Raw genomic sequence first — 18,159 nt, forward strand, 5'->3', positions numbered from 1 at the left:
CATGAAGAATTCGTCTCACAGAACGATCGGGAAGTCCAAGAGCAGACGCGTGTTTGCACGCAGAACGCTGTGGTGATCGCAACATTGAAACTCACACTGCCTCAATGTTCTCAGGTGACCTAACAGGCCGAGGGACTTCAGTTCTTCGCCTTGTTGCACTTGCAGTTTGTCTGAACTTGATGACCCACGTAACACTTGATTTCCGGTCCGGGACAGTAGCCAAATGGGCTGAATTAAAGCGATTTCGAAATGCGAGTTGTGATCACAGAACATCCGCTCGAAAAATAAGTCTTAACGGCAAATGCGTGCTTCTCATTGTTCTAATGCATGATGGCGACTGAACATTTCGGGAAGAAAACTTCATATTCTGACCTCTCTAATGAGACAAATTTCGCTCTTCTACGACATCAGCTGACTGGATGGAATTCAATTTAAAAAAGGAAGTTTTGCTGTCGCACCCGGTATATTTCTGGACTCGAAATTTGATTGAAAGTGAAGCAACATAACCTCCGTTTTAGACATATTTTTATCAAAATTCGGAAATGGAACAGTTTTGATCTAGTCCTGTTGGTCCTTTTCTGATTAAGTATTTGATTTGTGTATTATGAAATGTAAATAAATAAACATACCAATGATACCAAGCGTCACACCCATCACATCCGATCATTGGACTACCGTCATCCTGACCTCCGCATGCTGGGCATATCCACACTTGAGTGCCTTCATCATCCTAAAATAGAAAAAATCCTACTTCTTATTATTCAAACTACAATAACTACAGTGGAAAATAAATGCTTTTATTGTGAAAGATACAGGTTTAAAGTTAAATAAACTGCTTTGCATTTATTATCAAGGTCAAAAAACACTTCACTTGAATGGGCTACTTTTATAAATCAATAAAACAATATTGAAACTTGAAGTACCCTTTATTATTTAAAATATTACAACGACTAGTTTCGACCATAGGTCATTTTCAAGTTGAAATGTAGAAAATAAATAAAATAAAATTATAAATAATAATGAAAAATAGAATAAATATTTTCCACATTTCAACATGAAAATGATCTATGGTCGAAACTAGTCGTTGTAATATTTTAAATAATAAAGGGTTCTTCAAGTTTCAATATTGTTTTACAAGCAATAAATAAATAGCACACCAAATCTCAAGATAATACCACATTCAAAATCAGAGATTCAAAATCATTTATATTTGTGAGAATTCTTCATAGAATTCAATAATTTGAAAATATTAGCTGCATTTTTTGTACCTGGTTTATATTAAAATTATTCCATTCAATAATCAGATCTTAGTTTGAAAGTAAAAGTAGTGAATTTTATGTGAGTTTTAAATGTTTATTCTAAACTCTTTGACAAGAAGACCTGCTTTTAAGTGGAAATTATCAAAAGTAGAATTCTAATCTGCAAACGTTTTTCTCTAATAAAATCAACACGAGAATGTTAAGTAGAAAAATGCTCATTCGCAAATTCGTTATGTAATAAAATAAATAAAATAAAACGCTGTGGCTACAGTTACGGTAACCGTAGCTCCATTCGCGTTCCGGTAAACATTTGCGCAGGCGCGGCTACCGCTATTTACATGTGCATTGTGGTGTTGATGGTTTTTGGTGACATGGTTATGATAACCTATCGTTTCAATGAAGTTAGTTAGAAATAAGTTAGTTAATAATGAAGTTAGTTAGTTACTTAGAAATCATAACCATGTCACCAAAAACCATCAACACCACAATGCACATGTAAATAGCGGTTGCCGCGCCTGCGCAAATGTTTACCGGAACGCGAATGGAATAACGGTTACCGTAACTGTAGCCACAGCGAAAATAAAACCATAAATAATAATAAAGAATAAAATAAATATTTTCCACATTTCAACTTGAAAATGACCTATGGTCGAAACTAGTCGTTGTAATATTTTAAATAATAAAGGGTATTACAAGTTTTAATATTGTTTTATTAATTATCAAGGTCATTAACTTTTTGGGTGAGGGCTACTCGGATTTATCTGGGAATTGAAAAATCAAAGTACCCTTTTTTAAAAGTATATTTCATTACTCACGACATTTTTCGACATATTAATATCAATATTTTTGTAATGTATGATTTTTTTGGAAAATAAATTCCAAATTTTAAAAACATCAGTTAAAATGTCTGATGTCTTTCTGCGAAGTAATCGAAAGGAGGGCACATAGAACACTCATAATACACAATCATAAACTTGATGATTCTGTGGTTAATTTTATGTGGGATTGATTTCTGTACACCGTTATTAAAAATAAAAAATATCATCGTTTGAAATTGGGACGTTCTTTTTGAATCACACTGTATTTTATTCGTTAAGGAAATATTTTTTTCAATCATTCAATAATGAATTTTCTTAATTAGGATTGAAATGTTGTTTGTTGTGATTCTACATGATCCAGAAACAATCTGGTAAAGTTGCAGAGCTATAGTGAGGTCCACGTTATAATGGCAGTGTTTGATTAGCAATGGTATTGCTATCCGTGTCTATCATTCAACAAAGCGGATAGCGATATCTCTTTCTCGCTTTGCTCTGTTGCCAGATCGTCTTTTAACAATGTAGAATCAATAATAAATTAACAAAATATTTCATCTTAATTATGAAATTATTGAAAAATATAATTTCTTGCCTAATAAAATATAATTGATTATTCTAAACGAGAATGAACAGTTAATATTACATTAATAAACCTGTATCAGCTACTGTCTATAGAAGGCATTGACAAGACAGAGGATCGGCAACGTTGTTCTATCTCCACTGCCATTATAACATGGACCTCACTATAGAAAAGGATAGAACTATCTGCTTTGTCTAATGACAGGGAAGGATAGCAACACCAATGTTAGTCAGGTGCTGACTTCATAACATGGATCTTAGTATAGTAACACACTTTAGCATACAAACTCCAAGTTGAACGTCAGTAGGATATTAGGTAGGATATTAGGATCGTTAACGTTGTTCTATCTTTCTCCACTGCCATTATAACGTGGACCTCACTATAGAAATGGACAGAACTATCTGCTTTGCCTGATGACAGACAGAGATAGCAACACCAATGTTAATCAGGTGCTGACTTTACAACGTGGATCTCACTATAGTAATACACTCAAGTACAGGGTGTTTCAGAGAAACGGGAAATTTTGAAAGTTAAATAATTTCAAGGAAAACAAATCTTCAAATAAAGTTTTTCATATCATTCAATAGTAAAAATAATACCATTTCAGAATAAATAATACCGTAACATTTATTTTTTGAAGATGACATCTTGCAGGTGTATTCCTTTTCTAAGCAAACAATCATGTAGTCTCTTCATCACATTATCCATGGTTTGACGTAACATTACAACTAGAATTTCAAATCGCTTCTGGAATCTTGGCTTCAATTCTTCCCTTGTTGCAGAATTGAAAGCCAAGATTCGAGAAGCGATTTCAGAAATTCCAGTTGTAATGTTACGTCAAACCATGCATGGACAATGTGATGAAGAGACTACAGGAATGTTTGCGTATAAAAGGAACATACCTGAAAAATGTCATCTTCAAAAAACAAATGTTACGGTATTATTTATTCTAAAATGGCATTATTTTTACTATTGAATGATATGAAAAACTTTATTTAGAGATTTGTTTTACTTGAAATTATTAAACTTTCAAAATTTCCGGTTTCTCTGAAACACTCTGTATATAAACTTCAAGATGAACGTCAGTAAACTTACATAGTAATAAGGTAAGATGACTTTATAACGTGGATCTCACTATCGTAATACACTTGAGTATACAGACTTGAAGTTAAAGATAAGTAAACTTACATAGTAATAAGGCAGTGGCTCTTGAACTGGATCTTGGGCAGGTTTCTTAGGTTCCTTGGGCTTAGTTGATTCAGCGGCAGTTGAAGGAGCCGGAGGATGATGAATGTTGGCTTTGCTCGCTTTGGATGCACTGGGAGAGGAGCTGGGAGGTGCCTTCTGTTTTGTGGGTTTTGTGGGCCTTGTGGTAACCAGAGCTGATATTCGTGCAAGCTCAGGTGAAGGCTCTCTGGGACGTTCCACCTCCTTCTTCTCTTCCTTTTCCATTTCTTCTGGTTTCTTAACTGGCTTGATGACACTGTAAACATGTAATTAAATACCAATTCCTGCTGTAATACAATGAAAAAGTGGAAATAATTTTCAATAACCCACAGCACTGGGAAAACACAAATTGAATTTCTACAGATGGAAATTACTGAGATATTGTAATTATTCAAATGCTAATGAATTAATTATTATTAAACGAAAATCCAAATTAAATGCTGTAATTCACCCCGAAGACTTCTGCTACTGCAAATATTGACAACAGGGTACACAGCTAGATGGAAATTCGATGAGCGCTACTATTCAAAAATTATTTAAAATTCACGGGCTGACAAATATGGGAAACTATGAGTCAAAATCTTATTCTAAGGATATGGTTGGAGAGAGGAAGAAATGTCCAATTTAAAAGTTCAAAAACGTCAATAAGAGGAAAAAATTATAAGAATCTTATGGTAAATTTCTTCATTTTTCCAACCGAATCCTTAGAATTAAATTTTGACGGATAGGCTCAACTCACATTTACGCGACTCAGGTCGAGAAGAGACTCGACTCTAGTTGAGAGCATGTGTTTTCAAATGGTGACGTCGCGGAGACTAGAATGATCTGAGTGTCACCATTTGGAAACACATGCTCTCGACTAGAGTCGAGTCTCTTCTCGACCTGAGTCACGTAAGTGTGAGTTGAGCCTAATAGTTATTTTTCACAAAATAATTTCATACTGCAATAAATTAAATATTCTTTATTTTTTTGATAATTAAATATTTAACATTCATGGTTTATAGAATAAATTAAAAACTAATAAAAAATTAAAGTTTGGAAAAATTGGACTGTGCATTTTCCTTGTACGCCCACGATATTATATTATATAAACAGATAGTTTGTTTACAGGTAAACAAAAAGCTGAAGATGTGGCTGGTAAAGCCACAAACCAGGTTCTGTTTATATAGAATTATATAATAATAATAGAAATTTATGACAATTACAATTTGTGTTTTCATTATCGAAAAGTACCACGACATCACACACAACACAACTGTAATGTTAAACACAAACATGTTTACTGTAATGGTAGGGTGAATGATTAATTTTGTGCTTGTGAAAATGAAATGAATAAACAAGGAATAATGTAATGGAATACCCGCTAACTTACTGCTGTTATACAATAAAAAAGTAGTAATTGAATAAACCCCGACACATATTACTATAGTGGAGTGAATGATCGATTGATTTTGTACTCGTGAATATGATATAAATGAACAAGGAATAAAAAATTGAATACCATCAAATGCTTTAGTCGTACAAGTAACAAGTGCTAGTATTACTATATAGGGGTGAATGATAAATTTTGTGCTTGTAAAAATGGAATAAATGATCAAGGAATAGAAAATGAATACTATCAAATGCTTTAGTCGTCTAAGTACCAAGTGCTTGTATGATGTACGATACTCAACCCCAAAAAATCTTGTACTACTGTAAATCAACATGATGGTCATAAGTCTAAACATTGAATTTTCTATTCGACGGTACTAACAAAATGGGTCGAAAAGCTAGCATTGTTGAGTCAGCTGTATAATCTTAATCACCTGACTGATTTATCATTTGCTTAAGAATTTTAGCCTATAAAACTATCACTTGATTATTCAACTGAATTTTAGCAATAGCTAGAACTAATGGCATAGCCACCTCTAATATACAAGGCCCCGGCATACGATATTGCAACGTTGCAGTGTAGGCCTAGAATCTAATACATGATTGGTGAAAAAGATTAAAAAAAATACCAGCTGATCTTTTTCACCAATCATATATTAGTTTCCAGGCCTACACTGCGACGTTGAAATATCGTAGGCCGGGGCCTTGTATTAGAGGTGGCTATGCTAATGGACTAGTTCCTAGTCACTAGATTATGGCTTTTATTAAATCGACCCATTGTGTGATCTTCAATATTCCACCCCTGAAAAAGCTTTCCAAAATGATGGTTCAGACAATAAATATGATGATTTCTTGATACATTCAGAACTGATATTTACCCAAGGGTGTTCACTTTTATACAGATATGCAGTCTATTATTCAGAAGTCCTGTGATTTAATATACTGTTTCTAAATCATTGAAATTATGTCGGTATAAAAGTAGAAAAATTCTGCTCATACAGTATAATTTTGGAAGAAGAATCTTAGCTTCTACTGTAGTAGTACTGTAGAGTCTACTGGTGCTGTAAAACACTGTACCAGAGTAACTCAGTAAGCAATAAAAATTAATCTTGATAAACATTGCTGACTGAAGATCTCTGTAATCGTAGACTGCCAACTTCCTGGGAATTCGGGTTATTTAGTACCTAATACCAAAGAGGATATGAAAATACTATATTTCTTGAAAAACACAGTTTTATTTTTGTCACATACACATTTATTAGACTTGTACAAAGGACTGCAGTTTCGTGTTGGAACCAACAAATCTTCAGCTGTAGTGTTTCTATTCTTATTCAACAAATTTCACTACATATTTTTTTATTAATATACTATTTTTCTATTTGGTTTCTATTTTTAGAATGAAACAAGATATGATAAAACTATTTGCTTTAAGGCTGTGCAAAGGCTAAAAATAAACTTTCTACTTGTGATATTTTTCAAAGTTTTCCGATTTGTAAATCATCAAGCTATCAAAATGAAAAAGTTTTCTCGGATATGAACGCCTAAAGTTTAAATTTTCGAGACAGAACATTTCAAATTCGGTAAGAGATAAATCCATGAGATTTGGAGGATTTTCATGGTATAGTTGATCTAGTAAAACAAAAAATTTCTGAAAATATCAATTTTTAAGATATTTATTCAATTTACTAAAAATAACCAAAAATAACTTTCAGTTGAGTTATTTTTGGTAAATTGAATAACTTTTTCAAAAATTGATATTTTCAGAAAATTTTTGTTTAACTAGATCAACAATACCATGAAGAATCCATCTTCTAAATCTCATGGATTTATATTTTACCGAATTTGAAATGTTCTGTACCAAAAATTCAAACTCCAGGCGTTGATATCTCAAAAAATAATGATCGGAAAAAAATGTTTTCCTGAGAAAACTTTTTCATTTTGATAGCTTAATGATGTACAAATCGAAAAACTTGGAAAAATATCACGAGTAGAAAGTTTATTTTTAGCCTTTGAACAGCCTTAATATACTATTTTTCTATTTGATTTCTATTTTTAGAATAATAACAGGTTCATAAGACAAGAACAAAGCCATTATTGTTTTTGATGGTTCGTATAGGATCATCACTAAGAAGAACAGTCTTGGCATTGAAAATAAAAAAGACAGCAGTTTTCATCAGAGAAATAATCAATGAGGGAGTAAATTGAACATTCACTAAGGGCCAGAAGAAGAGTGTACCATTCCCAAGAAGACACTTCAAGTCCTACTTAACATGCATGATGACAATACCAGCAGAACATGCATTTAATTGCAGTCGATCATAACAATATTGGCAGTTGTAGAATCAAGTCGAGAAAATATTGTCAGTACATTGATGAAACACAATACAATGCACTAAATTTAAATGTGACATTATTATTCAAGTGAATGAATTAATGCAACTGTTAATTTATTTCTTTACACTTCTAATTCAATGAGTTACCTTTCTTGCAAATTGGCAAAAGTTAGCTGATTAACACTTTCAGCTGATGATAATTCAACAAAAAAATAATAAATTATGCGGATTTAGGATTGTGTAGTCCAACTTAATATATATTAGATGCTTGTTGCATTCAATCATTGGGATTCTACAAGCTACATTATACTATCAAATCAGTGTGAAATGCAGTTTTCATGCGAGGTGACTATACATTTTTTCAACAGGCTCTATAGTAGAAGAATATTACGAAGGAATCAAGTAGATAGGATATATAAATACATTTCCTCGCACTATAGAATAGAATGACTTTTTTGTTTGTGGATGTGGCGAAGTTTGAACAGTAATGTTCACTCCACCACTTGACCGCGATATAGGAAATGAATATATCGTACCATTTTCAATGATCATAAATATCAGTCCAAAACATCTCTTATTTTACTTTCTGGATTAGAATTGTGTTACATAAGTTTTATAACAGTGATACTTCAAAGACCCAGTGATATTATAGTCTGTTCTGGGGGCCGAGAGATGACGTGAACAAACATGAGCGTGCTCTTGAAGCAGCAAAACCGATTCACAGTGGATACCTAACATCTTTGTCATAGACTCAACTGAATAAGCACAGTACGTGATTCAGTGAGAATGAAAGCATTGTGAACTGGTATTTAAGAGACCAGCATTTAACGGCGGATACGAGTCAAAGGCTCTCCCTTCGATGAAATAACTGTAGGTAGGAAATAATCTCTCCTAATTTCACAAGAACTATTGAAAAATATGGAATACTTTCTAGTATAATATAATTACATACTTTATAGCTTAATATTTCTTTAAACTTAGAAACAAATGTGCTTTGCTGGCTTAAACTACTTAACATTTGTAAACTTCCGGAGCAGGGTTATAATTAGTGGAGGCAGTGAAGGAAAAGTTATTTTGTCAGTTATTCTTTTTATGAAATTAATTTTACAGTTTTGTATATTGTGTATTTTTCTAATGGGAAGTGAGTTCATTATTCATCTTCATGCAAGATAAATTATTGAATATTTTCTATTATAATGTCTCCAAGTCTCCTTAGTCGAATGGAAGAAATTGACAGATACTAATGTCATCAACAAACCAATCATAAATAACAGTTGATAGAGAAGATTTAAAAATAATAGAATCAGGAGTAGAAGAGAAGTTGAAAGAGACAGTCAGATTCAGATAAAGGTAGGGTATACTCCTAAATATTACAAGAATATTTCTTGGAATGAAGACAATGCATTGATAGTAAAAATTAAACTTATAAATTTTACAAGAATATTTCTTGAAAGTAAGACAATGCATTAATAGAAGTACTGTATAACGCATTCAGGGCATTCATCGAATCAGAAAACAGTAAACTTATGCAAGACATACTGTTAATAGGAAATACATTTGAAATGTTTATTTATAATTATTTTACCTTCGCCTATCCGATGAGTGCAATAAACATAATATTAAAATTTACACATAGTAGTGAAAATATTTTTAAACGAACAATCAAGTAATTTCTTGAGCTCATAAACATTGAATCATCAACCAAACAAAACTGTCATCCAAGTTAAATTTTAACTGATAAATTAGATAAAGTTGTAAGTAGTTTTGAATACAATCTTGTTGACTGAGAACATGCATCTGAATAGCTTTGGTGAACATTAAAAATGGAATGTTCACATATCCTAATAACAAACACTATAATATATTATAGGGAATTATTATGGCCAAAGTTATTTCAAATCCTAGTGACTAAGTGACTAATTATCAAGTCATAAAGGATTAATGTGGAAAGACTTCATATGAACGGATTAATTATTGTAAGACTAATTCAGAATGAATATGTGCGAAGTCTAGAGTGTAAGAGTTTGTTTTGTGCATGAGTGTCTTGGAATATTTTGACTTTCAAGTGACTTCCAATAGCATACAATCAAATGACCTGCAAATTTATAGTGACAAAAATTTCATTCTACGCTGCTAAAATACTGGTATTAGGTACCAGACTGTAATGCAAAACTAGTGATATGAAATTAAAAACCTAAAGACAGTCAATATGGCTTTACTAGCAGGCTATGGTCGTTTTTATCAATCACAGGACATTCTGAGAGTAGTGTCATTGTGAGTGAAAATCTGTATAAAAATATATTTATCAATGGAGTAAGAACACAACATGTTTATTTTCTACTCATTATTTGAGATGGATCCATCCACTAGATTTAAGGGATAGATTTTGGAACAATTAATAATTTTTTCAGGGGATGGATTTATTAACTGAAAAATTAGGTTTCAATACTCAACATATTGTGTTTTTTAACATTATGGAACAATTCTTCAATATATTTTTCCTACAGTTACCGTGGAAAGTGGTCATTGCTGCACTGATTACAGAACGCAAAGAATCACTTTTCCGCTCTAGTGCGGGAATAGTTATTTGTGCAACTAGTGCGCAAAGTGACAATTTGCTGCACCGAAAGAAACGTTTACGCCCGAGCCGTAGGCGAGGGCGGAATGGTTTCTTGAGTGCAGCAGAGGAACTTTGCGCACGTATTTCACATCAAGTTTTTCCTACAGTTACCATTGAATATGAAAAGTGGGTAATTATGGGTAAAATTGCCTGAAATCCATCAAATGTATATCTGTGTAATTTCATTATTAATAAATAAAATAGAATAATGTAGTAGTGTTTGAATAGCGGGGCGGCTGTGTGCTCAATGTGGTGGCTGTCATCCACTGTTGTCCACCACCTCAAGACTCTTATAACATGGACCTCACTATACCACAGTCACAGTTACCAACTTAATTTTGATGTTGCTGCACTGGTGCTCCATATAACCTACTAACTATTTTGCGTTGCCATGTTGTAAATCTGGAGTGCAGGAAAATTTTTTCCCGCACTAGGGCGGAAAAGTGATTCTTTGCGTTCTGTAATCAGTGCAGGAATGGCCACTTTTCAAGGTAACTGTAGGAAATTTTTTTTTCCGCACTCCAGATTTGCAACATGGCAACGCAAAATAGTTAGTAGGTTATATGAAGCACCAGTGCAGCAAAATCAAAATTAAGTTGGTAACAGTGACTGTTATTATAATAATAACGATGGACAAGGACATGGACACCGAGGACAGCCACCACCCACACAGCACACAGCCGCCCCGCCATTCAAACACAAATACATTATTCTATTTTATTTATTAATAATAAAATTACACAGAAAAACTTTTGATGCATTTCAGGCAATTTCGCCCATAATTACCCACTTTTCATATTCAATGGTAACTGTAGGAAAAATTAAATGTGAAATACATGCGCAAAGTTCCTCTGCTGCACTCAAGAAGCCATTCCGCCCTCGCCTACGGCTCGGGCGTAAACGTTTCTTTCAGTGCAGCAAACTGTCACTTTGCGCACTAGTTGCACAAATAACTATTACTGAAAGCAGTGTTGAATTTATAAATTTATTCAGTCTCGATTACCATATTTTTAATAAAATTACGGTGATGATAAATATTAGTGTTAGTGTTCTTGTGAGTGAAACACACTGCTGTGAAATGCATGCCAGTGTTAATAATATCAAATTAATCAATTAATATTGGTACAGCCATAACTTTTATACCATTCTGATATGAGCATACACAATTCATTTTTGTCACTTCAAAGTTTATTGATGGGGAGTCACTGACGGAAGTCCACCTCGCCAGAATAATATATATACTTTGAGCCGTCAATGTGCCTCATGAGCTCGACTGTTATATATCAGCCGGGACCGATAATAACTTGCCCACAGATAACTTTGAAGTTATCAATGGGATGAGGATTCTCCACTCATCCGTATCACATCTTTCACAATGGAAATAATGAAAAGCGATATTTCTCTCATAACGAGGATCAGATTAAGTTGATTAAAAAAAAAATAAAACTCACATTTTGCGATGTGGCGTTTCAGATGGAAACGGCTGTGGGGACTGAGGTCCCAGCTTCAATGTGATCTTTGGCACATTGGCATTTGAGACCGATGGTGTCACATCAACTGCTGGTTTTTCAGATGCTGTAGATTGCGCTGATTGTTCCCTCTGGAAGTTGAATTTTAAAAAATTAGACAAGAAATTACTATTTTTTGACTTTAGGGGCCAGTTTCATAAAAGTCACTGATGAATTTCAACAATCAATAAGTGCAACAAACATTGAAGTGAAAATATTTTCAAACGAAAAAAACTTTACAGAGCTTTCTAGCAAAAGTCGCCTGTCTTTTTTATAGTAAATGTAAAAACCTCTTCCTGTCACCTGTGATTTTTTTAAATTATCAGTGACGTTCTCCTGTTTTATATGATATTTGGTTATTTTTATTACACACCGAATTACAATAAGACACCGAGATAAACAATAACATTATAACATACTTAGTATTATAGGAAAACGGATTGGCCAGAATATTAAGCTTGAACTAATCCTAAGTTGTGAATCCTTTCTTTTCCAATATTAATTTGAACTTTGAATTAAAAAGTCACAACTTTCCGTCTGCTAGCGCTGCCTGGTCGTGGGTTCGAATCCCGTCACGGGGCATGGACGTTTGATAATCTCATTTCATTACCCACACACAAGCAACAAGCTTATGTGAGCATCATCCACACAAAATATTTCATTAAAGACTGGTTGTGCCAAATTGAAGTCGGTTATTCAAAATAGATAGCTAACACATCACCTTTTATTATAGGAATAATGATCTCAATTGTAATTCGGATAACAAATTCAACATTCAAGCGTTTCATTTATGTCATTGTCCAAAACCCCACACAAGTTTAAATTATGTTACGTGATAGGGATCAATGTTTGAAAACATTGGAGTAAAAGTTTTTAGAAAGTTAGCAAGTGAAGTAATCGGGTCGATGTCGAACGAGGCCACCGACAGAAAAGGACTCTTCTGCTTATAAAAGCACAGAAGCGACAGTGGAGGCCTCCGACAGATGAAGATTGCGACCGTAGTAGACTCTTGGTAAGAGTCCTCAAATGTCGCCTGCGCTAGGCGCAGTTGAGGACACATCCTACTTTTATACCAGACAACAGTTCGGCCGTTCAGTATTTGAACACAGGTTCGTCGATGTTTATAACCGAATTTGCAAAGTCTACATAATGGGAAACAGCACCAAAAGAATTATCATTTAATTAATACCATGAAACCTGGTACTGAATATGAATTAATTTTCGAATAAATAAAAGTGGTATTGACAATATCAAAGTCTTATTCTTTCAATAATTAATATGGATTTGCCAGCAATCTTATATCCCATTATTCCTCCCATCTTATGAATAAGTATTGCAACTTTACAACTGTAAATATACCATAGCTGCTTCTTCATAAAACAATTTCAAACTCGTAGATACCATTTGATACTTGGATGACAAATTCTCAGTAGGCCTACATTGTAGATTACAAATCTATGTTTAAGAAATGGAGGAAATTCACACTTCAATGCGTACTACGGAAGACAACATTATAAGATTGGATATGATAAAAACGTAAAATTCACATAGCATTTCTATGAAGATGAAGATGCAAAAAAACTTTTAATACCCCGGCCATTGTAAACGAGCGCACTTACCCATTAGTACAGGTACAGTCTGGTATCACAGTAGTATAGGGTATGTGAATATTAAAACTGTACAAAGGCTAAAAATAAACTTTCTACTGGTGATATTTTTTTCAAAGTTTTTCGATTTGTAAAAATGAAAAAGTTTTCTCAGGAAAATATTTTTTCCGATCATTAATTTTTGTAATATGAGCGGCTAAAGTTTTAATTTTTGGGACAGCATTTCAAATTTGGTAAGAGATAAATCCATGAGATTTAGAGGATAGATTCTTCATGATATTTTTGATCTAGTAAAACAAAAATTTTCTTTAAATATCAATTTTTAAGAAAATTATTCAATTTACCAAAAATGACCAAAATTAACTCAACTAGAAGTTATTTTTGGTCATTAACTCATCTAGAAGTTATTTTTGGAAAATTAAATAATTTTCTTAAAAATTTATCTTTAAAGAAAATTTTTGTTTTACTAGATCAACAATATCATGAGAATCTATCCTCTAAATCTCAAGGATCTATCTCTTACCGAATTTGAAATGTTATGTCCCAAAAATTTAAACTTTGGGCGCTCATATCTCAAAAAGTAATGATCGGAAAAAAATTGTTTTCCTGAAAACTTTTTCATTTTGATAGCTTGATGATATACAAATCGAAAAACTTTAAAAAATATCACTAGTAGAAGGTTTATTATTTTTTAGCCTTTGCACAGCCTTAAAGATATGAAACACATTTAGTTGAAGACAATACTTTATTACGAGCACGCAAGACAGATCAAAAAGACAGATTGTACAAGCCGACATAACCTCCTTCATCCACTGACTCATAGCTCGCAGGCGCTAACTTAACAAGTAGGATGTGTCCTCAACTGTCGCCTCCTGCAAGCGACTCTTTAATTTTTGAACAGCCCCGACAGTTGAGGACTGCGACCGTAGAGGACTCCTGATAAAGAGTCCTCAAATGTTGCCTGCGCCAGGCGACAGTTGAGGACCCTTTAATTTTTGCACATCCCCGACATTTGAGGACTCAACCGTAGAGGACTAAAAATCAGTCCTCAAATGTCGCAGTCCTCGACTGTTGCGTCCCTGAAGTAATCTGATAAATTAGTTATCTTTTGAAACTTGAAATCGATTTTTTATTACTGAAAAAATTACACTTACCTCCTTCTCACGTCGTTTTTCTTCTCTTCTTCTCTCCTTTTTCTCACGTGCTTTCTCTTTCCTTAATTTTTCTTTTTTCTTAAGACTCTTGTCTTTATTCTTAATTTTATCTTTCTTGTCTTTCTTCTTCTTTATTTTGTCTTTCTTATCTTTCCTATGTTCCTTATCCTTCTTCTGCAATGATAAAGAAAACACATGAATTATCGAGGTAGCCCGAAATATGCAATACTCTAGCACTTCATTGTTAGACTACGAAAATTATAAACATGCATGCAATGAACGAACAAATATATAACTTATCAAATTATGGAAGCAAGATGACTCATCAATCCGCTAAATAAAGTATTTTGATCTAAAGAGCATGTTTTAAATGATAAAAATTGATCATGAGTCCAATTGAAATACCTTTGATCAAAATACCTTTTGATTTAGATTTCAAAATTAGTAAAAAGAGCTTGAAAGAGTGGATTAAGAGAGAATATTTTTTTACATTAAATATAGCGGTTTAATATAATTTAATTTTCTTTATTTTTATTTTATAGTGTTTTCTCTGCACATTATTTGTTGATTTTTCTACTGTTCTGAAGTTTCTACTGTAATTATTAGTTAAATTTGAACCTTTATTTTCTGAATTATTTCGAAATATTATGTTTTTATTTTACTGTTTTGCAACTCTCACCAGCGGGCAATGAGTTTCTTTTTGCTGGTGATGCCTAGATTTTATATTTTATTTTATTTAAGTATATGTATGAATAATTATGTTTATTTAAATTTTTAATGATATGTCATATTATGAAGAGTTTGAATATGTCTTGAATATTCTAAATTGGCAATAAATGAATTGAATTGGGTATACCAATCAGCTGAGTGTTTTAGCAGGACAAAGTTTACAGCCCATTATATCGTATATTATTCAGTGAAAATATTGTCACTTGCAGTAGATAATTAAGTGAACTAGTTAATTATAACTGTTTTAATTATAAATATAATTGGAATAGTTTTTCTAGAGGAAATAAATTCAATTATTTATTCTTAATGTATAGGCCTAATAATTATTTCAAATATCCAATTAAAGCTATATACATAGCAAATATTGACCAAAGAACTAATAGAAGGAAATTTGATGGATGAAACTGTCCAAAAATGAAATTATTTATTCATTTATCCCTATGCACAGCTAAAAAACAAGTTTGGTTACTCACCTTTTCTTCTTTAACTTTCTCCTTTTCTTCTCTGACTTTCTCCTTTTCTTCTTTAACCTTCTCCTTTTCTTTGACTACAACAGGCTTTTCTACAATTTCAGTTTTCGCGTGCGGTATTGGTGCAGGGGCTGCTAATACAGGAGGGAGGAGAGTGGGAGTAGTAGGCAATGGAGGAGGAGGAGGGGTAAGAGGCCTAGGAGGAGCAGGAGGAGGAGAAGGAGGAGTAAGAGGTTTAGGAGGAGGAGGAGGAACATAGTGTTTTTTTAATGGAGGAGGGAAAGGTTTTGGCTCAGGACGGGGTGGAAGATGAGGGGGTGTGATATGTTGAGGGATGAGGGCCCCATGTTTGTCTAGATTGAATCTGGGAGGAAAGAGGCCGGAAATAGGAGGTGGAATAAGACCAGGAGCTGGGGGGAAACTGGGGAAATACGGAAACACCGGCGAAGGCGTTGGTAAAATCGGTATATTATCGTGTACAGTTTCTATCTCGGGTGTCTTCGGTTTCTCGATTATTTCAGTCTCCAGCGGTTCACATTTCATCTTAGGGCTTGGAGGGAAATTCATGAATTTCTCCTTTCTATCCTTGCCTTTATCCCGTTTGCGTTTTTTCGTTTCGCTCTTCTTAAGAGAAGGCATGATTACTTCGGGAGTGCGCGGTGTGCCAGGTGGCGAATCGTACATAAATGTGTCATTATCCGAGTAGACATTGTCCGAATGCGAGGCTACAGGTGTGAAAGGTGAAGGCTCTAATGACTCTTTCATGCTGCGCTGCACAACCGACTCTATCACCTCCGAAATGGAAGACATTCTTCCCGCCATCGATATTGACTCACGTGAATCTTTAGACTCGAATTTCTCACTATGATCTACAAATTTGTCTTCCTTTACTTTCGATATTTTCTTAAATATATTCAATTTTTGCCTATCTGGTTCCGTAGTTAGTTTTCCATCTATATTCATAGATGTTGAACTACTACTACTAATACTAGTATTAGATTTGATCTTCTCAAATGGATTGAATTTCTGTTGAGATATAACAGACGATGGTCCATCATGATGCATTTTTACAAAACCGCTACCGGTATTAGAAAACTTCTTTATTTTTGAAGTCATACTAAGCACAGGATTCGCACCAGATGTTGGGTTATTTTGTCTGAATTTGGGAATTTTCGGCAGATGTTTAAGAGTATTGCTAGTGATGTTGGGATTGGAATGTTGTGACATAATTTTCAAAGATTTCAAAGCTTTAAGTTTCGATAGCTCTTTCATACCGACCAACTTTTTAACCTTAGAATCGTCATCATCATTAATCGAATCTGGCAAGTGATCCTTTTCTTTAGGTTCATCTACCTTCCTAACAGGTTCGATGAACGGTTTTTTCTTTATCTTTTTCTCGCCTTTTACTTCAGGTGGAACTGTGGGATAGGAGGAGGGACCAAAGGAGGTTTGAGGGGAGCTGGTTGAGGATTGAGCCGCTAAAAAGTCTACTGATGGGGTGGGAGTACGGGCTTCAGGCAGTTTTCCTTCGCGAGCAGGTGATAAAAAGCCTGAAGTAGTCATCATTACACTACTGATTTCACGCAGAGGTCGACCTTCCTCTTCTAGAGTTGATCTGAAACAATAAAATATGGACCCTTTATTAATTCAATACATAATCCACGTTCTCCTTGGATGGGGCTGAACTAAATGAACGAATGCTTGTTCTCAACTAAGGCCCATATTCATCAAGTTCATCTCGGTTTGACCCTCGGTATGTATGGTGTATGCAGTGTCTGACAGACACTCGCCAATTTTTCAATGAGTATTTCAGTATTATTATTATTATTATTATTAGCGTATGGCTTTGAATGGTGGGGAGACCCAAGGGTAGTTCCACCATATAGTCCAAAGTTTCCTAATGGGAAACCGGACACTAAGGTTATAGTGAGCACAAGAGTATTTTAGTCAAACAATGTAGGATGCTAATTCCTCCCTTTTCAGTACCTTTTCTTTCACTATTTCTGAAGCTGAACTCATTGTAGTCGTTAGTTGAATGACAGACCCTGTGGTGTAAGCTCAAGACACATTTTTTGAATTATTTTATCACAACATTTTCCAACATTGATGCCATTTCAAGTGATTTGAAGTAAATAAATAAATACTGCTTGAAGATTCTTATTTTTGATCATATGTTAGTGTATTCATATGATTTTATGAACTAGGACTGTAAATTTTGGATTTAAATTTGCATTATTCGATTAAAAATGGGGTTATTGGTGTCTAATTGAATGAAGTTTATTATTTTATCTCTGTTTAATTTTGCCGCCACATAAATATAAATCATATTTATATCTTATGAGGTGTAACAGCATGGACAGGTTTTAATTTTTGATCTCACGTCTATTACCTACATTGATGTTATTATTCTATACCAATATTTTAATTGGTACTTATATTTTCTACCATTTGTTTTTCTATAATTATTATACCTGATAAATCCAGCC

The 18,159-nt window shown here is 33.7% G+C and overlaps 1 protein-coding gene across 3 annotated transcripts in view; it reads right to left on the minus strand.

The window, feature by feature from the left end:
- LOC111059114 (transcription initiation factor TFIID subunit 3) overlaps positions 1-18,159 on the minus strand; it is a 28,454-nt gene that overhangs the window by 6,503 nt on the left and 3,792 nt on the right. For 2 of the 3 annotated variants that reach the window (XM_039442712.1, XM_039442714.1), the window contains 6 exons: positions 15,677-17,288; positions 14,475-14,648; positions 11,657-11,805; positions 9,171-9,176; positions 3,843-4,137; positions 630-730 (listed from right to left, as the gene is read on the minus strand). In XM_039442712.1, the coding sequence (XP_039298646.1) occupies positions 630-730; positions 3,843-4,137; positions 9,171-9,176; positions 11,657-11,805; positions 14,475-14,648; positions 15,677-17,288 (2,337 nt within the window). The remainder of the gene's footprint in view (positions 1-629; positions 731-3,842; positions 4,138-9,170; positions 9,177-11,656; positions 11,806-14,474; positions 14,649-15,676; positions 17,289-18,159) is intronic. The other variant, XM_039442713.1, reaches the window with a different exon arrangement.

This window comes from Nilaparvata lugens, chromosome X (assembly GCF_014356525.2).
Source record: "Nilaparvata lugens isolate BPH chromosome X, ASM1435652v1, whole genome shotgun sequence".
Classification (NCBI taxonomy): Eukaryota; Metazoa; Arthropoda; class Insecta; order Hemiptera; family Delphacidae; genus Nilaparvata; species Nilaparvata lugens.